Source organism: Papio anubis, chromosome 6 (assembly GCF_008728515.1).
Source record: "Papio anubis isolate 15944 chromosome 6, Panubis1.0, whole genome shotgun sequence".
NCBI lineage: Eukaryota > Metazoa > Chordata > Mammalia > Primates > Cercopithecidae > Papio > Papio anubis.
The window spans coordinates 125,839,900-125,858,901 of NC_044981.1; the positions used below are offsets into that span (position 1 = coordinate 125,839,900).

Genomic DNA, 19,002 nt, shown 5'->3' on the forward strand with positions numbered 1-19,002 from the left:
CCCTTGGACATAGCCATACTTCTACAGGTATTTTGGGAAAGGGGGAGAGAGGGAATCCTAGAGGTGAAATTGCTGGGTCAAAGGGTAATTTAAAATTTTGGCCGGGTACGGTGGCTCACACCTGTAATCCCAGCACTTTAGGAGGCTGAGGCAGGTGGATCACTTGAGGTCAGGAGTTCAAGACCAGCCTGGTCAACATGGTGAAACGCTGTCTCTACTAAAAATACAAAAATTAGCCAGGTATGGTGGCGCATGCCTGTAATCTCAACTGCTCTGGAGGCTGAGGCAGCAGAATCACTGAAACTGGGAGGTGGAGGTTGCATCTGTGAACTATTTATTGATATCCTTGTCCAACTTTTGTTTGGTATCTTCTTACTTTTTTTTTTTTTTTTTTTTTGAGACAGAGTTTCGCTCTTGTTGCCCAGGCTGGAGTGCAATGTTTTGATCTCCGCTCACTGCAACCTCCGCCTCCAGGGTTCAAGTGATTCTCCTGTCTAGGCCTCCTGAGTAGCTGGGACTACAGGAATGTGCCACCACACTCAGCTAATTTTTTATATTTTTAATAGAGATAGCGTTTCACCATGTTGGCCAGGCTGGTCTCGGTCTCCTAATTTCAGGCGATCCACCTGCCTCAGCCTCCCAAAGTGCTGGGATCACAGGTGTGAGCCACCATGCCCAGACTTCTTAGTGATTTTTAAGAGCTCTTTGTGAAGTTTGGCTATTAACCATTCATTCTGTGTATGTTGCCAGTATATCCTTTCATTAGGTCCTCTTTTAGCTTTGCTAGTGATGTGTTTTGCAATTTTAATTTTTGTATGTTGTCAATCTTACTCTTTATTTAATGCGACTTTTATTTATTTTTAATTATTATTATTTTTTTAGATGGAGTTTCGCTCTTGTTACCCAGGTTGGAATGCAATGGTGCAATCTTGGCTCACTGCAGCCTCTGCCACCTGGGTTAAAGCAATTCTCCTGCCTCAGCCTCCCAAGTAGCTGAGATTACAGACACTCACTACCATGCCTGGCTAATGTTTTGTAGTTTTAGTAGAGACGGGGTTTCGCCATGTTGGCCAGGCTGGTCTCAAACTCCTGGCCTCAGGTGATCCGCCTACCTTGGCCTCCCAAACTGCTAGGATTACAGGCATGAGCCACCGTGCCCAGCCTAATGTGACTTTTACATGATGGGTAAGAATTTACCGAGCCAAGAGCAGGGTAGTCCAGGCACATGGACCAGCCGAAAACCTGCATCACTTACATGAGGAATTTGTGAGCACACTGGTTGAGTGTGAAGAGAAGCGGTGCTGTAGACAGAGGCAAGGGCTATCCCTGGAGGACCCTGGCTGCTTGGTTAGTAAGCTTGAATTTTTTCCTATAGGTAATCCTATAAGCAGAGAAAGGTTTTATACTGAAATTGATGTAATCAGATTGCATTTGAGATCCATCTCCGGCAGCTGTGTTGAGGAGGAGGGCTCTGAGGACACAGAACTGGAAACAGACACACCATTTAGGAAGCTGCTGCAATTGTCCAGAGAAAAGCTAATGATGGCTTGAACTGGAGCAATGGTGGTTGGATTGAGGGGAAGAGATAGAAGGGAGCAGTGTTTAGGGGGTAAAAAGGATCTCATTCGATATATATGGAGAAGTGGGAATAAGGGAAGGACCAAGGATGGTGTTTAGGTCTTTAGCTTGACCCAAATGGATCTTTTATAACACCTTGACTTTTGTCAACAAATGAAAAAGCATGTGCAGGAGGAAAAGCTGGGTTAGCAGGCAAGTGAGTTTGGTTGGAACAAAATGAGTGCAAAGGCTTGTGGGAAACCCAGGTGGGGAAGGTAGGTGTACAGATTTGGGAGTATTCAGTATTAACATGAAACTAAAAAGCATTTAAGTGGATCAGCAAATACAAGGAGAAGCCTTTTAAGTAAGAAATTCGAGTTCATTTTTGGAAGAGCCAAATTATTGCTAAGATACACAGTTAAGAAGTGCCAAAGGCAGAAAGGATAGCTGACTCAGCCTGGATCTCCCTGGGCGTGATGGACCTTGGTAGGGTCACTCCAGACTAAGGCTCAGCTTAGCTCTTGAGACTTGGAAACTCAATTCTGTCAATTCTTTAAGGAATAATCAGGATCTACTCACCAGAGAGTTCTACATCTTACAACTATTTCTCAGTGTGCCAATTTCTGTTATTCTTAAGAAAAGGAGGCTATGTGGCAGGACCATGGGTTTAGATTCAATCATTCCAGATTTCAAATTCATTTCATTATTTTTTGGCTATTATGACTCCTGAGAACACTTGCTTCCTTGTCCTGAAAACAAGGAGGGCTACCTTGCAGGGATGTTATAGAGATTAAAAGTGATAACATATATAAAGCATCTCACATGGTGCCCTGACCACAAATCAGTAACTGAGTTCCCTTTTCCTTTATCCACTCTTTAGTGCTGTTCTGTCACTACAGGTACAGGAGGAGCTTGTGGGGAGGCCCGCAAGATGAAAGCTAAAAGCTCAGCAGCCAGGAGACAAATGCTGATTTCCCAACCCAGAAAGAATGACTGGTCATCCTCTAAAGTCCAAAAGCTGCTTAACTTGTGATCTACCAAGGATTCAAAAATCTTGCACATTGTCTTTCAGGAGAGAATCCTTAGAGTTTTCCAATTCTAGTTCCAGGGAACCAACTGGATAAGCATTCACCCACTCTCACAATGATAGACTCCCAAGAACCTGAGTTATATATTATGAAGCTAGTGTTCTAAACATCTCTAACATTCCTGGAGTACAGGGAAAAAATAAATCAAGGGAGAGGTTAGTTTTTAAATTATAAGTTTTTGTTTCAAAAGATACATGATAGAACATTTTATTAATAAAACCTCTTGCATTCTAGAAGGAAAGGAAATAATTTCATTGTAAATATTATCTGGGTTAGATATTTTTGAGACAAGGTCTTGCTCTGTCACCTAGGCCAGAATGCCTTAGCCTGGGTCACTGCAGCCTCAACTTCCCAGGATCAAGTGATCCTCCTGCCTTAGCCTCCCGAGTATCTGGGACTACAGTAGGCACATGCCACCATGTCTGACTACTTTGGGTTGGATACTTTTAAGGGTCTATCTCAAATTCTGCTGATACAGAGAACACCCATTGTAAACCCACTTTTACTGACCACACCTTAGTATAATGCCGTTAGTTCATATAGAGGCAAGCAGCAAGAAAAAACGCTGTCAAACTCATCAGTGTGACAACTCTAAGGATGTGGCTAAGCACCATGTTCACTGCAGTATACTTAGGAGGTTAAGCGGTGTCCTCTTTATCGAACCTCTCAAAAGCAATCTGTATTGCTGATCTAAGAACCAAAAAAAAGCTGAGCACCGTGCCACGTGCCTGTAGTCCCAGGTACTTGGGAGTCTGAAGTGGAAGGATGGCTTGAGCCTAGGAGTTCAAGACCAGATTTGGGCAACATAGTGAGGCTCCATTCTCAAAGAACAGAAAAAATAAAAAAAAGAAAAAAGAAAAAAAGAACCAAAAAGAGCTGTATTTTCCCTGAGACCATTCATTCATTTAACTAACTCATTCATTTAACTAACAGTTGCTGAGCCCCTTCTGTTGCCTGAGCCAGGCAGGGTGCTAGGGCCAAGCCTGGCACAAGGACAGAGTCTGCCCTCTAGGCTACAGGCACTGAACTGTGTAGCTGATCAGATTTCCCATTTATGAGGCTAGAAACCTTAGCGGTAAATCTTTGGCCCAGTCAGTAGTAACTTTCCAGGACTTTGAGGTATGTATACTGAAGCCCCACTCCTGGCTCCACTTTCTCTCTTTGGTTCCACTTCTTAATTTATGCTGTTTTGCTTTTATATCTTAAGCTGTCTTAAATTTTTTCTGCAAGAAGTAAACAAGCAAATTTATAAAGGCAATATATATATTTTAGTTTATTTTTGCTCTGGTTATTATGAGCACATTTTGTTCTTTAAAAAGAACTTAAGAATTATAATCTTTACCACTTACAGTGTATCTTAATATTATATAGGAAATATAAGTGTTATGCAAAGTAGTTTGATTTTTTCCCCTTTAACGTACTTTTTTTTTTTTTTTTTTTTTTTTCAGTTCATCTGCACCTAGAGCTTTTCAAGAAACCTTAGGGAGGTGGCAAGGAGCTTAATAGCAGTACTTAGGCCTGGTTTCAAGGGCAATAGCTAGAAGCCTTAGTAGGACCTAAAACTTTGTGTTCAATTGACAGTTTAAAAAATTTTTGATATTAGAGAAGTAGGAAGACAAAATTATAGAGTCATAAGTATAATATCTAAAAATATGTGAATAAATGCTAAAAAAAAAAAAAAAGTAAGCTCTTAGCTCATAGCATTCCATGTTCTTAAAAACATGGCACCAGTCCCTGAGAGAATCTCACTCAGTCTATGTGTCAAGCACTGAGTAGATGTTCAATAAACAGCTACTAAATAAAAGAATAAATATATTCTAGTGTCCTGTTACTGAACCACAGATATATCTATATTACATATAATACTGTATTCACATATACAATGTATTAGAAAGAGCAGTCTTTTTGGGGAAGTCATAAAATGATAAATGATCAACAGATATAGTTTATTTATCACAAAAGTGATTGTATTTTACATCAAAAATGACAAATTAAAAATGAAATATATCACTATCTATACAAGTATAACCTACTGAGATCCCATATTTTAATCCATTTTATGACCCAGAGACTACATTTTAATAGATATTATAAGATACACCATAATATTAATTATTTCTTAGAATTTTAAGAAATATGGCTTATGTATCAGGCTTAATGAGTGAGCCAAAGCCTTTATCAGCTCCCTCAAAACTGATAAACTGGAAAGATTTGAAATCTGAATAGCATATAAAAGCATAATGTCTATGTTTTCCATAGTTAATTTATTTGCTGTTAGGCAGTTCTTCAGCCAACATCCTCTGTTTCTGACCAGAGTAGTGTATCTCAAGCAGGAATAGTAAGACAAGCAGGGTCATAGATCTTTATTGTTTCATCCCAAGAACAGTCAGCCACCTAGAAAACAAAAATGAAGTAAGAAGAAATGTATTTAGATGTACGAAAATTCAAAATTGGCAGCAAAAACCCAAGTCATTTAGAGTGTCGTAAATCATCCACTAGTAAACATATTTTTGAACAGGAAAAACATAGGGCTAAGTTTTTGATAAAAAGTCTATATTCCCTTTTTAGGATATACCTCAGGGTATTCCAATTGATTCCAATTGATTGAGTATATTCCAATTGGTATATTCCATTTGATTGAGGTTTCCTATAAGAATGTCCCCCACCTTCACTCCACCCAACAACTACATAATTCCCTACCATCTGAGAAAAATGTTGAAAAGATACATTCCAGACTGTGAACAAGATGCTGTGCTCAATATTGTGGGGATAGAGAGGAAGATAAAGTAAAGCTCTTGCCTTCAAAAAATGGCTCATTCAAGACTGACTGTGGAAGGTGCACTAACAGAGACTCTTAAGGGGACTATATGATTCTAGCTGGGACAGTGTAAGACAACTTCACAATGCCATGGCATTCCCACCGGACCTCTGTAGGAGGCAGACACAAAAGACAAGGACATTCACATCTACAAAGCCACAGGAAAACATGAAGGGAAGAAAGTCCAGGGTGTTCAGGAACTATGCATTAAAAACTTAGTGTAGCAATGTCTCCAGGTATAAAATTAATACATGAAAATGAATTGTATTTCTATATACTCATTTTTTTAATAGAAATGGATGAGGCAATTTTTAAAATTTATGTGGAAATGCCAGGACTTAGCCAAAAGAATCTTGAAACGAAACAACAAAGCTGCACTACTTACTCTAGCTGACTTACAGACTCAGCATGAAACTACTGTAATCAAGACTGTGCAGGATTAGGATAAAGACAAGTAGACCAAAGGAAGAGAACAGAGTTCAGGAATAGGCCCCACACTAGGACAAATGGCTTTCAACAAAGGTACCAAAACAATTAAAGACAAAAGGAAAAGTCTTTTCAATAAATGGTGGTAGAACAACTGAATATCCATAGGGAAAAAAGTGAATCCTGACCCCAACTTTGCACATAAAAATGAATTTGAGATGGACCACAGACCTAAATATAAAAGCAAACAGTATAACACTTTTAGGAAAAAAAATAGGAAAATATATTCTCAATACAGAGGTAAGTAAAGATTTCTTAGGGATACAAAAAGTAATAATCACAAAAATTTGGTAAGTTACTCTCAATCAAAAATAAAACTTTCGCTCATCAAAAGACACTGTTAAGAAAATGAACAGGCAAAACACAGTTAAATAAAAGATTAATAAAATATACACCTGACAAATAACTTGTATCCAGAATAAATAAAGAACAAATACAACTCAATAATAAAAGACAATCTAATTAAAAATGACGGGCAAAAGTACGCACATAAAAAAGTGCTCAACATCATTAGGGATTAGGGAAATGCAAATAAAAGTAACAATGAGATACCACCATATACTCACATTATGGCTAAAATTAAAGATTGACAACACCAAATGTCAGCAGGGATATGGAACAGCTATGATTGCATAGATGGCTGGTAGGGATGTACATGGTACCACCATTTCGGAAAACAATTTGGCCATTTCTTACCAAGTTAAACGCATACCTATCTTTTGACCCAGTAATTCCACTCCCAGATATTTGTCCAAGAAAAATGAAAACATATATTTGCAAAACAATGTATACAGGAATGTTCACAGCAACTTCATTCACAATAGCAAAAAATCGAAAACAAGGCTGGGCGCAGCGGTTAATACCTGTAATCCCAGCATTTTGGGAGGCTGAGGCAGGTGGATCACCTGAGGTCAGGAGTTCGAGACCAGCCTGGGCAGCATGGTGAAATCCCGCCTCTACTAAAAATACATAAAATGAGCTGGGTATGGTGGTGCATGCCTGTAATCCCAGCTACTAGGGATGCTAAGATGGGAGAATTGCTTGAAACTGGCAGAGGCTGCAGTGAGCTGAGATTGTGCCACTGCACTCCAGCCTGGGCGACAGAGTGAGACACTGTCTTAGAGGAAAAAAAAAAAAAAAGGAAAACAACCAAAATACTCACTAACAAAAGAATCGATAACAAATTGTAGTAAATTCATACAACAGAATGTGCTCAGCAAAACAAAGGGAAGAACTGCTAACAGGCTCAGTACCATGGATGAAGCTCACAGGTAAGAGGCCAGAAACAAGTGAGGACATACAGAAGAGTTCCTTGTAAAATTCTAAGACAGGCAAAACTCATCTAAGGTAAATAAACAAACAAACAAAAAATCAGAACAATGTTACTCTTCTCACCTGGAGGGAAGGGTGGGGATAGGGGAGATTGGAAAGGGGTAAAAAGGAAACTGGGGGAAAGATCAAATAACTGGGATGATGTGAATTTCACAGGCACATCTATTTGTCAAAAATGTATATCTAAGATTTGTAAATTTCAATATATGTTAATTATACCTAAAAATAGTAAAAATAATGTTAGCGATAATAACTAAACGATGGGTGAGAGTACAGGAATAAATAAGAATGTTGATAGTTGCTCAAGCTAAGTAATGAAGTTCATTATCCGATTCTGTTACTTTGTATGTTTTCAAAAATTTCCACAATAAAAAAAAAGAAGAAAAGAAACAAGGTAGGCAGTAAAATGAAAGATGAAGTAGGAAGAGAGTACTTTTGACCAAAAGTATTTGTACTCCATTTCCCAGCCTTTCATGGTTATTACAAAGGTTGAAAATTACACAAGAGAACCCTCGTTTTGACTAATGTAATTTCTTGGCTATCACTAACTTTGAATACAAGAACCATTCAAACTTATCAGAGTAATATTAGCTCCTTATCATTCACTAGCAATATTCTGAGATCACAATCCAAGTTACAGAGAGCGTTATAGACTTTTTAGTCAAATGTTTACATTTTAAAACCACACTCTTCAAAATCTGGTTGTTCCCACTTCATTTCTCATTGCACCAGGATCACACCTCAAATCCAAGCATGCTGCTTATGCCTCTTGATGCTCTTGTTCCTTTACTGATCCCTTCCCTTTAATAACTCCTCTTCTCCCTCCCTTTATGTCTGCTCCTCTGTCCCCTTTGCCTTGCTCTGCCAGAGATGTCTCTTCTTTAAAAAAATCAGTTTAGGCATCACCTCCTCTATGAGGTGTACTCATAATACTTCATTGTACCCATAATACTTGATTGTACTTATTTTACTGACTGAAGACAAAGAGTTGTCTTCAGCTCTTTCAGGGCATGGACCATGTCTTCTTAGAACATAACTCAATGAATATTAGCTCAACAAATTAATCTTATCGATTAAAATTTCAGAGATTAACTCTGTCCTCATGTTCACACTAGAGTAGCAGAGCTACAACCAGAACCTAAACTTGTTGAATGTATCCACTAAAAACAGTGCCTCGTAGAAAAGGCACACTGAAAACCATTATTTGCCTAATCTTGCAGTTTTCAGTTTTTATACCAGAGGACACAAAGATCATTATGTTAAATTAACCGTCTCATCTATGCTTATTTTTTTTCACGTGCTGGGCCTTTCCACAAGTTAAACATCCACTGCTGGAGAGAAAAGAATCAGATAAATAAGACTTAGGTTTCTAGTGCAAGGTATCTATAAATTATGTTTCTGAAACCTTATTCAGCACTCTTCAATCCAGCTTCTTATTTACTCAGGACTTATAATAACTACCAAATATTAAGGCCACTGATTCAGCAAATGTTCATAAATCTATACTTAATTGGATTAAGATAGATGTAAAACTGCAATGATATAGAATTAGGAATAGATTAATTCAAATTGATGAAAACAGTATTTCTCTATTTGTTAATTAAACCCTATCTGGTTCTACAAATTTAAGCAAACTAACAATAAAGAAAATAATAATAAGGTAAGAAAAAAGCACTTTACTAACAAACAAAGAGGCTCCAGATTCTCCAAGGTTGCCATGTAGGAACTTCCTGGTAAGAAAAACTATTGTGCCATGTGGTCCCCAGGGAACCTCTTATTAATTATCACCACCACTGCAATGGCTTCTGGTAGCACTACTTCCCCTCTAATTCTAGAACTGAAAGTAAACACAGGGTTCTTTCTTAATGCCCCATGGTACCTATCTGTGGTCAGCCTAAGAGACATTTTAAAAAGACTGTACTAAAAATAAGGGCTAACAAAAAGACACATATTAAAAAAAGACTTTGCTAAAAAAAAAAAAAGTGTTAACAAACAGAAAAAACAAGTAAAATGGCATGAAAATAAATAATCTGCTTTATAGGATGAGATACACTCGTTCTTTAGCTTGTCAAACAAAGAGGCATCTTTCCTGGCTCCCAACCTGCTTCCTCATAACAAAAGCTTCCCGTTCCATCCCCAGAAATGCATGCCTGGCCATGAAGACTCCTTCAAAGCCAGACTCAGGATACAGAATGAGAAAGATGATGATAGGAATCTCCTTTTCTACTTACCCAAGATTATCTTTCTCAGTTTCAGTCCCATATATGAGAACCCCACTTATTTGCCCATTATCTTGCTATGAGAAAAACTGTGAATGATTGAAATCAGAAAAAAAGATGACTAAGTATCCTTTCAGTGGGAGGCTGGCATTGTCTTAGGGACCGTATGGGTTACCTGTTTCTCCAGAGCTCTGTGCGTTTCACTTTCTGACTACTTTAGAACTCTGTAAATTATAGAAAACAGATAGCAATGCAAACGATTCCCATTCATAAAAGTTGCAAGGGAATCCTGTCCTGTAGAGATGCAACTGATGCCCCCGCTTACCCCCTGCAAGAGATGACTCCAAATCTTAAGTCTTATTGCCCTGTGGATACTGTCCAGTTCTGCACCTATTAGTAAATTCATTTCAGCACTCAATGATTCCTTTAAGTTAGCTGTCAAATCTTACATGAGTTACATAAATTAGTTAAATAAAATCTTTGACACATGTTCATACTATGAGAGTCATGTCACCATTTTGAAAATTATCCTTTAACATGGCCACACACAAGGATTCAGTTTACTGTGTCAAGGGGGTAACCATTATTTCAATGAAACATCGTAACTCTTGCTTTCTTATAGGACATACATAGTGAGTAACAGAAAAATCACTTCATTAACAGAACAAACATTATTAAATGGGGAAAACGGATACATAATTATATTTTAAAAAGAGGCTGAGAATAGTTGCTAAAATTGGGCATGAAATTAAACGCAAACAATAATATAAGATATACTGATATGATCAATTTACCAGCTCATCAGAGGATATAAAAGTTTTTCCTAGTACTTGACTATAAGAGAAATACATAACATGCCTCCATTACAAAAATTATTCAGTGCCAAAAGAGTGGCTTTATAAAAAATACATCTTTCTTCACAAGGCAGTAAAAACAACATCTCAACCCTCCTGTAGGCCAAAGGCAGACATTAAACTATAGTTTACTGGAGGCACTTCTAGAAGACGGTGGTTCTCAAGCTTTAGTGTGCATTAGAATCACCTGGAGGTCACATAGACTGGTCCCCATCTCCCTAGCCTCAGGCTTCAAAGTGGGGTCCTGGGATCAGCATCACTAGCTCCACTTTGGGCTGACACAGGCTGGGGTCTTGAAGCCAAGGTCCACAGATAGGCTTCAGAAAGTCCATACATACAACATTTTGTGTATATTTACATTCTGGTGGCAAGGGAGAGAGAATCCATAATTTTCTTCAGGTATCAATTTACCAGCTCATGAGAGGATATAAAAGTATCCTGACCCCAAACATGAATCCAGAGAATTCTTCAGCTGGGCATTGTAATCGTCTGTGGCCCTTTCCAACACTCAGCTAGGACTGAGGACCGCTGAGAAACAGTGTAACATGTATCAATTTTTTAACTGGGTTTCTGTCATGTGAACTAAGATGGGGGACTTGTGCAGGAATTTTCTGTTGTTGATTAAAAGAAATTCAAAACTTGGCAGGATTCAAATATTCTTAAGGAATAATTCTCTTCCTTTCCTGAGGAGAAAGAATAAGAATATGCCACTAACACAACGGAAAACACCTTGTGCCATATTTTTACATTTTTATTTAAAGTTTAAGTTTCAAATCTGATAGGTTAATATGAAATAGGAGGAGACAGAATTGGGAGGAGGACTAAGAGGAAACATGATTGAACTATCTTTAAACAAAAACCAAAGTCCTCCCTGAAGCATCCCTAAATCAAAAGTTTATGTAGCTTCCTGGTCCTACTCTACATAAGCCAGTATCCAGAATTTCTATTGAAAGGCATGAGAAAATTTTATTAATCATTTAAACTATGGTTAATCACAATATTTTTATTTACTTTCCTTGAGATTTGTATCCTGCTGAGTTCTAAATGGGCTGATATGGTTTATAGATTAAACCACAGAAAGCCAAATAAAGATTTAAAAAAAAAAGTCAACTCCAAATAACAAAATCTGTTCTAAAGGGAACAAATGGAGCAAAAGATTTCAGGCATCAGAGCTGAGCACATCGTAATACTGGCAAAATAACTTAGGCTTATGCTTTATAACAATGAACAAGGAAGCAAAAGCATGCTGAGTAATATAGTATCTGTTTTCTAGTAACATTCATGTATGTTTATAAAAACTAAACCTCAAGATAATTTTTTTCTTTAGAGTCAGGGATTGTATCTTGATTAAATCTGTAAATCTATATTCCTTGTTTTCTATATACAGTAAACCTTTGATAGATGCTTGTTGACTAAATGAATCCATGTATGAGCCATAGTTTTCTACAAGATTTTGTTGAGTAGAGAGAGCCTCTCACATAATAAAAAGCATCCAATTAGGTGTGAGTTCAGAGATACGGGTAAAAACAACAAGTTTTATGGGATTTGGAGGATATATATTTTGTTTGTTTGCTTTTAATTTCAGGAATATTTAGAAAAGTTTCACAGGGAGCTTTCCTTTGTGTCCTAAGAACTGTTTGTTAAATATTCCTCAGCATTACAAAGCTATCTAAAAGATAATTTATGTATATTTATCTATTCATCCATTTTTTCAACGAGAACTTATTAAGAACCTCCTCTGTGTCAGAAGTATGTACAGGTTATGACAATAAATACAAGGGTCCTGGTCTCTGGCTCCATAGATCTTGATTGTAATGGAGAGACAGGTAAGCAAAGAGAGACCTATACTGTAGAGTAGTATGTACAATGATAGAGGAATTACGGGGTCTCATAAAAGTAGGCAAGGGGCCATTATCATCCAATGTGAGGGAAGTGCCTGCTTTCAGGTGGAAGTAATATCCAAGCTGAGGCTTAAAGGAGGAGCCGGCCAGACAGCATTTGCTGCTGTTTTTGGGACAGTGGCACAATGGAAAAAAGGAAACTGTTTTAGGCAGTGGGATACATCAGGGTAAGTAAAGAACTGAAAGTTTTAGTTTTCAGGCAATTTAAAAGTTATAATTGCATTATAACTCCTCTGATGAAACTCAGTCTTTCGAGAGGCAGTTTTTTTCTGAATCCCATCTAGGGTTTTTTGAAGGCTGGGGCATCTCTTGTTTGACGCTCTTCCCTTACAGTATGAGTGTGCATGTGGACACTCAAGGGCAGGGGCCTCCAGGCTCTACTGCTTCTGTCCAAGGATATGCAAGTGGAAAATGTATTCCTTTACTCACAAGCCCCCACTGTGGTACATTTCATCCCTATGCCCTTCTGAATTTCCTTTAAGCTAAGATCAACATGCTAATCTTTTCATCAAAAGTCAGAATTAAAATTACTGACATTATGGGAAAACATGGTTTGTCAAAATGTTATATTTTTTTACTTAATGTAAAATTTGAAAGAGAATCAATCTTCGTTATTATTTTAAAAGATGCTATCTACTAGGGTAGTAAAAAAAAAAAAACTAAACCAATAGGGTAAGATGCCATATAAGTTCTATTTTTAATTATTTCATTTTCACTTTAATACAGCAAAATAGGCATTTCTGTTAAAAGAACAAGCACACTAATCAGAAATATGAAATACTTGCTTTGAACTAATATGTCAGTTTCTTCGAAACATATAATAAAGCTTGAAAAACTGAACAGAAATTTATTTTATGTCAATAAAGCCTATTGGTATGTATGGCATATACATTAAGACATCTTCATGCATGGAATGCCAGAGAACAACTGTATTAAACCAGTATTTCAGTATTTCCTATGTGCAAAATACCAGACTAAATGCTACATAAATCCAAAAATAGTAAAGAAACATGCATTCACTAAGGAGACTATAATAAAAATTTACCAGTGGTGGATCAAATCACATGTATTATAGAACATCTTCGATAATAATGGTCCCATAAATGTGGATTTTAGAGAAGAAAACATTAAAATGGAAATATGACCCTTTAAATACATGTAAAATTTAGAAAATGAATTTATATCCCTCAATTGTATCAATTCCCTCCACTTTATTAAAATGTTTACACATGCAACTGATAAGGTAACTTATCTCAAATGATTTAATGTGATTGTTAATAAGAATTCCAACTGACTCATTAGGAGCTTTACTTTATTAAGAAGTTTTCCATTTCCTATTTATCATTATACCCTTTTTTTCTCAATTTCGTGGACAATTGCTTTTGCCCTTGGGAAACTTGTTCAATCTACTGTAATTATCTTTATGACACATGGCCTCTTTAGCAAAAATGAATAATAGAAACAGGCAGAAAGACACAGACAGAATGAAAAAAAAATCACAGTTAACTCTACATTTTGAAAAAGCAGCCAAGACATTATATTGCAGTATATTAAACTTGGGACTAAAGGAAGAAACATGTTTTACTTACTCAACCAGCTTACAATAGAAAGTGACTACAGGAGAGAACATGGTTTATTATGATAATCATTATGGAGTTCATGCAAAAGCAAGGAAAGAGTTGATCAATAAACTAAAAAAATCCTTTTCATTAATTCACTCAATAGCTATTTAGCACATACGTATTAGGTAGTTGACATTAATCCTCTGTGTGTCTCCAGGCACTCAAGATATTTAGCTGACACAAAATATTTGCTGAAGCAGAGAAGAAAAGAAGAGGAGGAGAGAAGGAAGAGAAGAATTTAATTCTGGAGTCAAAAAGGCAGAAATAATTTCCATAGGCAGAGGCGGAGGAGAGCAAGAGAAACAGGGGTAAAAAACAGGGATATGACGAATAACAAAATGTAATTGTTCTGCAATAGAGGATTACATAGGATGGTGAGAACTAAAATTAAAAAGGAAAACAGATTATATTGAATCCTGAAAGCAAGATTAAAAGTTCAGACTCTACACTGAAGGGCATGAATGGGCTTCCTCTTGAAGGTTTCTGAGCAAAGATGACAGTGATAAAAATGACAATTTAACTGGATTAATTTGCAAATTAAAACTAGTATTTAATAGTATGGCAGGAGGTTAATGGTCAGAGTAGTTTAAAAGCATCACAGGAGTGAGTAACCATGAATTCTAAAAAGAGAAAGACAGGTTAGGAGGCAAATATAGTAGCATCTGTATTGGATGACAAATGCCTTAAAAAAGGGACAGCAATAGGAAAAATGTATTCTGTTGCAGGAACATGATATGTCTGTCCATTTATTCCAGTCTTTTTTCAAAGGTCTCCTAGCAAAGTTACATAATCTTCTTAACCTAGAGTCCTGTATATTTTAAATTTTTATTCTTTAGGAATCCTACACCCATACACACACACACATGCACGCACACACACACACAGTTGTTGCCATGTAAAAGTGATTTTTCCCATTTTATTTTCTAACTGGTAATTGTTATATCTGTAGGGTATTCAATGTTATAGATTTATTTTAACTGGCTTTCTTATTGGACTCTCATTATTTTTAATAGGTTTAAAGTTGATATATTTAATATTCAATTTGACAATCATATGAATTACAAATGACAATAAAATGTTCTACCTTTAAAAAATTTATATTCTATTTTGTTTTCTCCTATTTCTAACTGGCCACACAATTTTTAGAACCATGTTAATTTACAGTGGTGATGGTGGCAGTTCTCATCTTGCTCCTATCTTTAATGTGTTTCAGGTCAAGCACTAACAAAATCAGATTTGCATTATGGAAACCTCTCTCTAGAGGCAACATGGAGAATCAATGGGATAATGGAAACAGCTCAGAGACTAGCTTTGAGATTGTTGCAGTAATCCATGGTAAAGGTAGAAATAAGTGCTCATCTAAGGCACTGGAGGTAGAAAGGCATTGTCTGGATTTCAGAGATATTGGTGAGAAATAACTCATAAACTCGATACCAAGTTGAATTTAGGAAGTGTGAAGAGACAGGAAAACTAGGATGACTTCCCAGATCTCTCATATGGCCCCAAAATGCAATCAATTGACCAGGTTAGGAATACTGAAGGAAAAGCATGACATCTACTCAGATCTCACAGTAAAGTCTGCTGGATACACAGGGCAAGTATCCTAGCATAGAATTATATGACAGCTTCAAGGAGAAGTTGCACCAAAGTAAAAGGGCTAAGATTGAATATTGGAGAACATCTACTTTTGGAAGGATGGTGATGAAGATATTTAGCAAAGAGGTAAGGAAGAAGAGGTCAGCATGGTAGCACTGAAAAAATAGGACAGGAAGATTTTTTTCAATGGCTAAATAAGAAAAAAGTCGGAAAAAAGGCTAATTTGGTTTTCAGGAGTTTACTGGTGATCTTTTTGGGCTTAACTTCAATTGAACGATGAAAGGAAGACAGGTTTAAAAGAGAGTGTAGATTCTGAGAAACTAAAAGCAAGAGGTCAATCTACTAATTCTAGATATTTAATAATAGAAGAGAAATAGAACTTACTGATAGTGAGACAGGACAGTGGGGTAAGCCCCATAGAGCTTTGAAAACAGAAGAACCGATTGAAGATCTAAAAACAGTGGGTAAGGGAAGAAGCAAAGGTGTGGATGAGGGAACCAGTGAGAAAATTAGAAACCACTGGAAGGATGGGGAAAAAAACAGAGATAACATGCAAACATTTTGGGGTGACAGACACGGAAGAAGATGCTCATTCCTGGGAACTTTCTTTTAACAGTAAGTAGAACATAAGGTCAAATGTCCAGATACTGACACTGAAAAAGGTTGAGGAAAGATACAGTGGAGATGGGCTAAAAAAATCAAAAAGACTTCAAAGGTAAAATCAGAAAGACTTCAAAGGTAAGTTGAGTAGGACCAAGAGCCCAAATGAAGTTTTTTAAAAAAGCTATTTGAAGTGTGCCTAGTCAGTATGTTTGGTGGGTTTTTAGAAGCAACGCTTCATAATCAAGAGAAAGGAAATTGAATAGGAAAGTGAGTGATTCAGAAATGGAAGCTCAGAGGCAGATGTCAACAGTAATGGGATGCTATAATTGCAAGGGGTATGTATTAGTCCATTTTCACGCTGCTGATAAAGACATACCTGAGAATGGGAAGAAAAAGAGGTTTTATGGACTTACAGTTCCACATGGCTGGGGAGGCCTCACAATCATGGCAGAAGACAAGGAGGAGCATGTCACGTCTTACATGGATGGCAGCAGTGAAAAAAAAAAAAAAAAGGCTTGTGTAGGGCAACTCCCCCTTATAGAACCATCAGATCTCATGAGACTCATTCACTATCATGAGAACAGTGCAGGAAAGACCTGCCCCCATAATTCAATCACCTCCCCCTGGGTTCCTTCCATGACATGTGGGAATTGTGGGAGTTACAATTCAAGGTGAGATTTGGATGGGGACACAGCCAAACCATATCAAGGTGTCCATTCAGTGCAGAGGGCAGCAGACACAGCCAAATACCATCCATCTAAGGAGCACACTGATATCCTACAGAGCTGGACCTGGGAAATGTTTTATGGCTTGGGGAAAACGACGAGGACTTGTTATATCATTGTAAGCTAAAAAATTACACAATTATGAAAGCATCAATGAGGAAACAGCAGAGACTAATGCCTGAGGACACCGACTGTTTCTGGCACTTGTTCTTTTTAACTCTAAAGCTAGTCTGTGACAGACGCAGAAAATATCACCTGACATAAAAGATGAACAGGACACAAATATCCTAACTACCAATAATGCTTGCCATCTTCTAATATCCAATTTTTCAAACTCATTAGAGAATTATTAAATACTTTTATCTATTGTCAACCATTAAACCTGATATCAAAGATTATGGAAATAGAGATTTGAACCAAAACAAGAGCTGAATTTTTAAATGATACCTAACCAGGCACAGTGGCTCATACCTGTAATCCCAGTACTCTGGGAGGCTGAGATGGGAGGATCACTTGAGCCCAGGAGATCCAGACCAGCCTGGGCAACACAGTGAGACCTCATCTCTACAAAAAAGTAAAAAAATAAAAAAGTGGTGCACACCTGTAGTCCTAGCTACTCAGTAGGGTAGGGTGGGGGTGGAGGCTTGAGGTGGGAGGATCGTTTGCGCCCAGGAAGTTAAGGCTACAGTGAGCCATGACGTACCACTGCATTCCAGCCTGGGTGACATAGTGAGACCCTGTCTCAAATAATAATAATAATTAAAAATAAAAATACATCTAAAGAACTAGTTTAAACCAGAACCAAATCTAATCATCTTACACTGAAACAAAACAAAAATATACAAAACTACTTCTACTCTATTAATATTTTAAAGAAAACTCATTATATAGGAGCTACATATTCCTAACATGGACAGATTCAGATATTCACTAATTAAAGATTATGTTAGGTGGGGCATGGTGGCTCATGCCTATAATGCCAGTCCGTTGGAGGCCGAGGAAGGAGAACTGCTTGAGTTCAGGAGTTCTAGACCAAACAGGGCAACATAGCAAGATCCTGTCTCTATGAAAAAAAAAGAGAAAGAAAGAAAAGATTGTTTACCAAGCATTTTGGGAGTCCCAGAAGGTAAACTTGTATATGTAGTATAACCAAACTTTGAAAAACTTGAAAAATACACACACAGAGACTGGAAGGGTAGCTACCACTGGGAAGGAGGGGTTCAGATTTGGGAAGAGGCTTCTGGAATGCGAGCCATGTTCCATATCTCAATGTGGATAGTGGTTATACAGGGGTAGTCACTTCTGGAAAACTAATTGAGCTGTACACTTAAAAATATGTGCATTTTAAAATACAAATTTACATTTAATTAATTGTAAGAAACATAATAATATGGTAAAACAGACTTTTAAAAGAAACATAATAATATGGTATAACAGAAATTCTTTCTTAAGTGGGGAGACTATAGGTACTCTTTTCTCTTTCTTCTAAATGTAATTTCCAAAATTTTGTCATGAGGAAAACATTAAAGCTTATTAAACATACTGCAGTGATATCTGAAAGTGATAACGTTTACTTTAAAAGAGATTAAAATAATAAATATGCCCCAAAAAGAATGTATAAAGACATGTAAACATGTATCCAGCTTATAAATACTAAACTAAACATCACTGAGCATTCGGAAGAGCAGAATTGATACTGCAGAGCACAAAGTCAGGAATTCTAAAGATAATACAGAAATTCCAATTATATAAATAGGTATATTATAGGTCTAGAATAATAAACTTACAAAAAGAAAAAGAGTATCCAATTTAGAAATAATAAGGATAAGAAAGAAAGGATAAAATGTTAGAACTGTACAAATCATGATTAGAAAAAAAAAAAAAATCAAAGAAAACGATGCCTTCAGCCTGCTTAACAAAAGAGGGCGTAGAGCATTTCTCAGCAATTATCCTTAAAGAATGACCCCAGACACTTACTTGTCAAGTTTTAAACTTTTAAAGACAAGATCTTACATTCTGTTAAGAAGAAAGGTGGTGTAATGTAAGAATGCCCTTGACCTCATTTCTCAGATCTCTAAGAAAGGAGAAGCTAAAAAGAAACAGAATTATACACAGAAGAACTCAGATAAATCTCTTTTAAGACTGAGAATATATGAAAACACAGAGCCTTAAAGTAACATTAGCAAGGTCCTACAGCTGCT

The 19,002-nt window shown here is 36.9% G+C and overlaps 1 protein-coding gene across 3 annotated transcripts in view; it reads right to left on the reverse strand.

Annotated features, from left to right (window-relative positions):
* Nucleotides 1–4,562: 4,562 nt before the first annotated feature.
* Nucleotides 4,563–19,002, reverse strand: part of PEX7 (peroxisomal biogenesis factor 7) — a 93,258-nt gene continuing 78,818 nt past the window's right edge. For all 3 annotated transcript variants that reach the window (XR_001902133.3, XM_009206011.4, XM_003898124.5), the window contains one exon: nt 4,563–5,039. Coding sequence is in view for 2 of the 3 variants with exons in the window: in XM_003898124.5 (XP_003898173.1) it covers nt 4,971–5,039 (69 nt within the window). In the remaining variant the exon portion in view is untranslated. The remainder of the gene's footprint in view (nt 5,040–19,002) is intronic.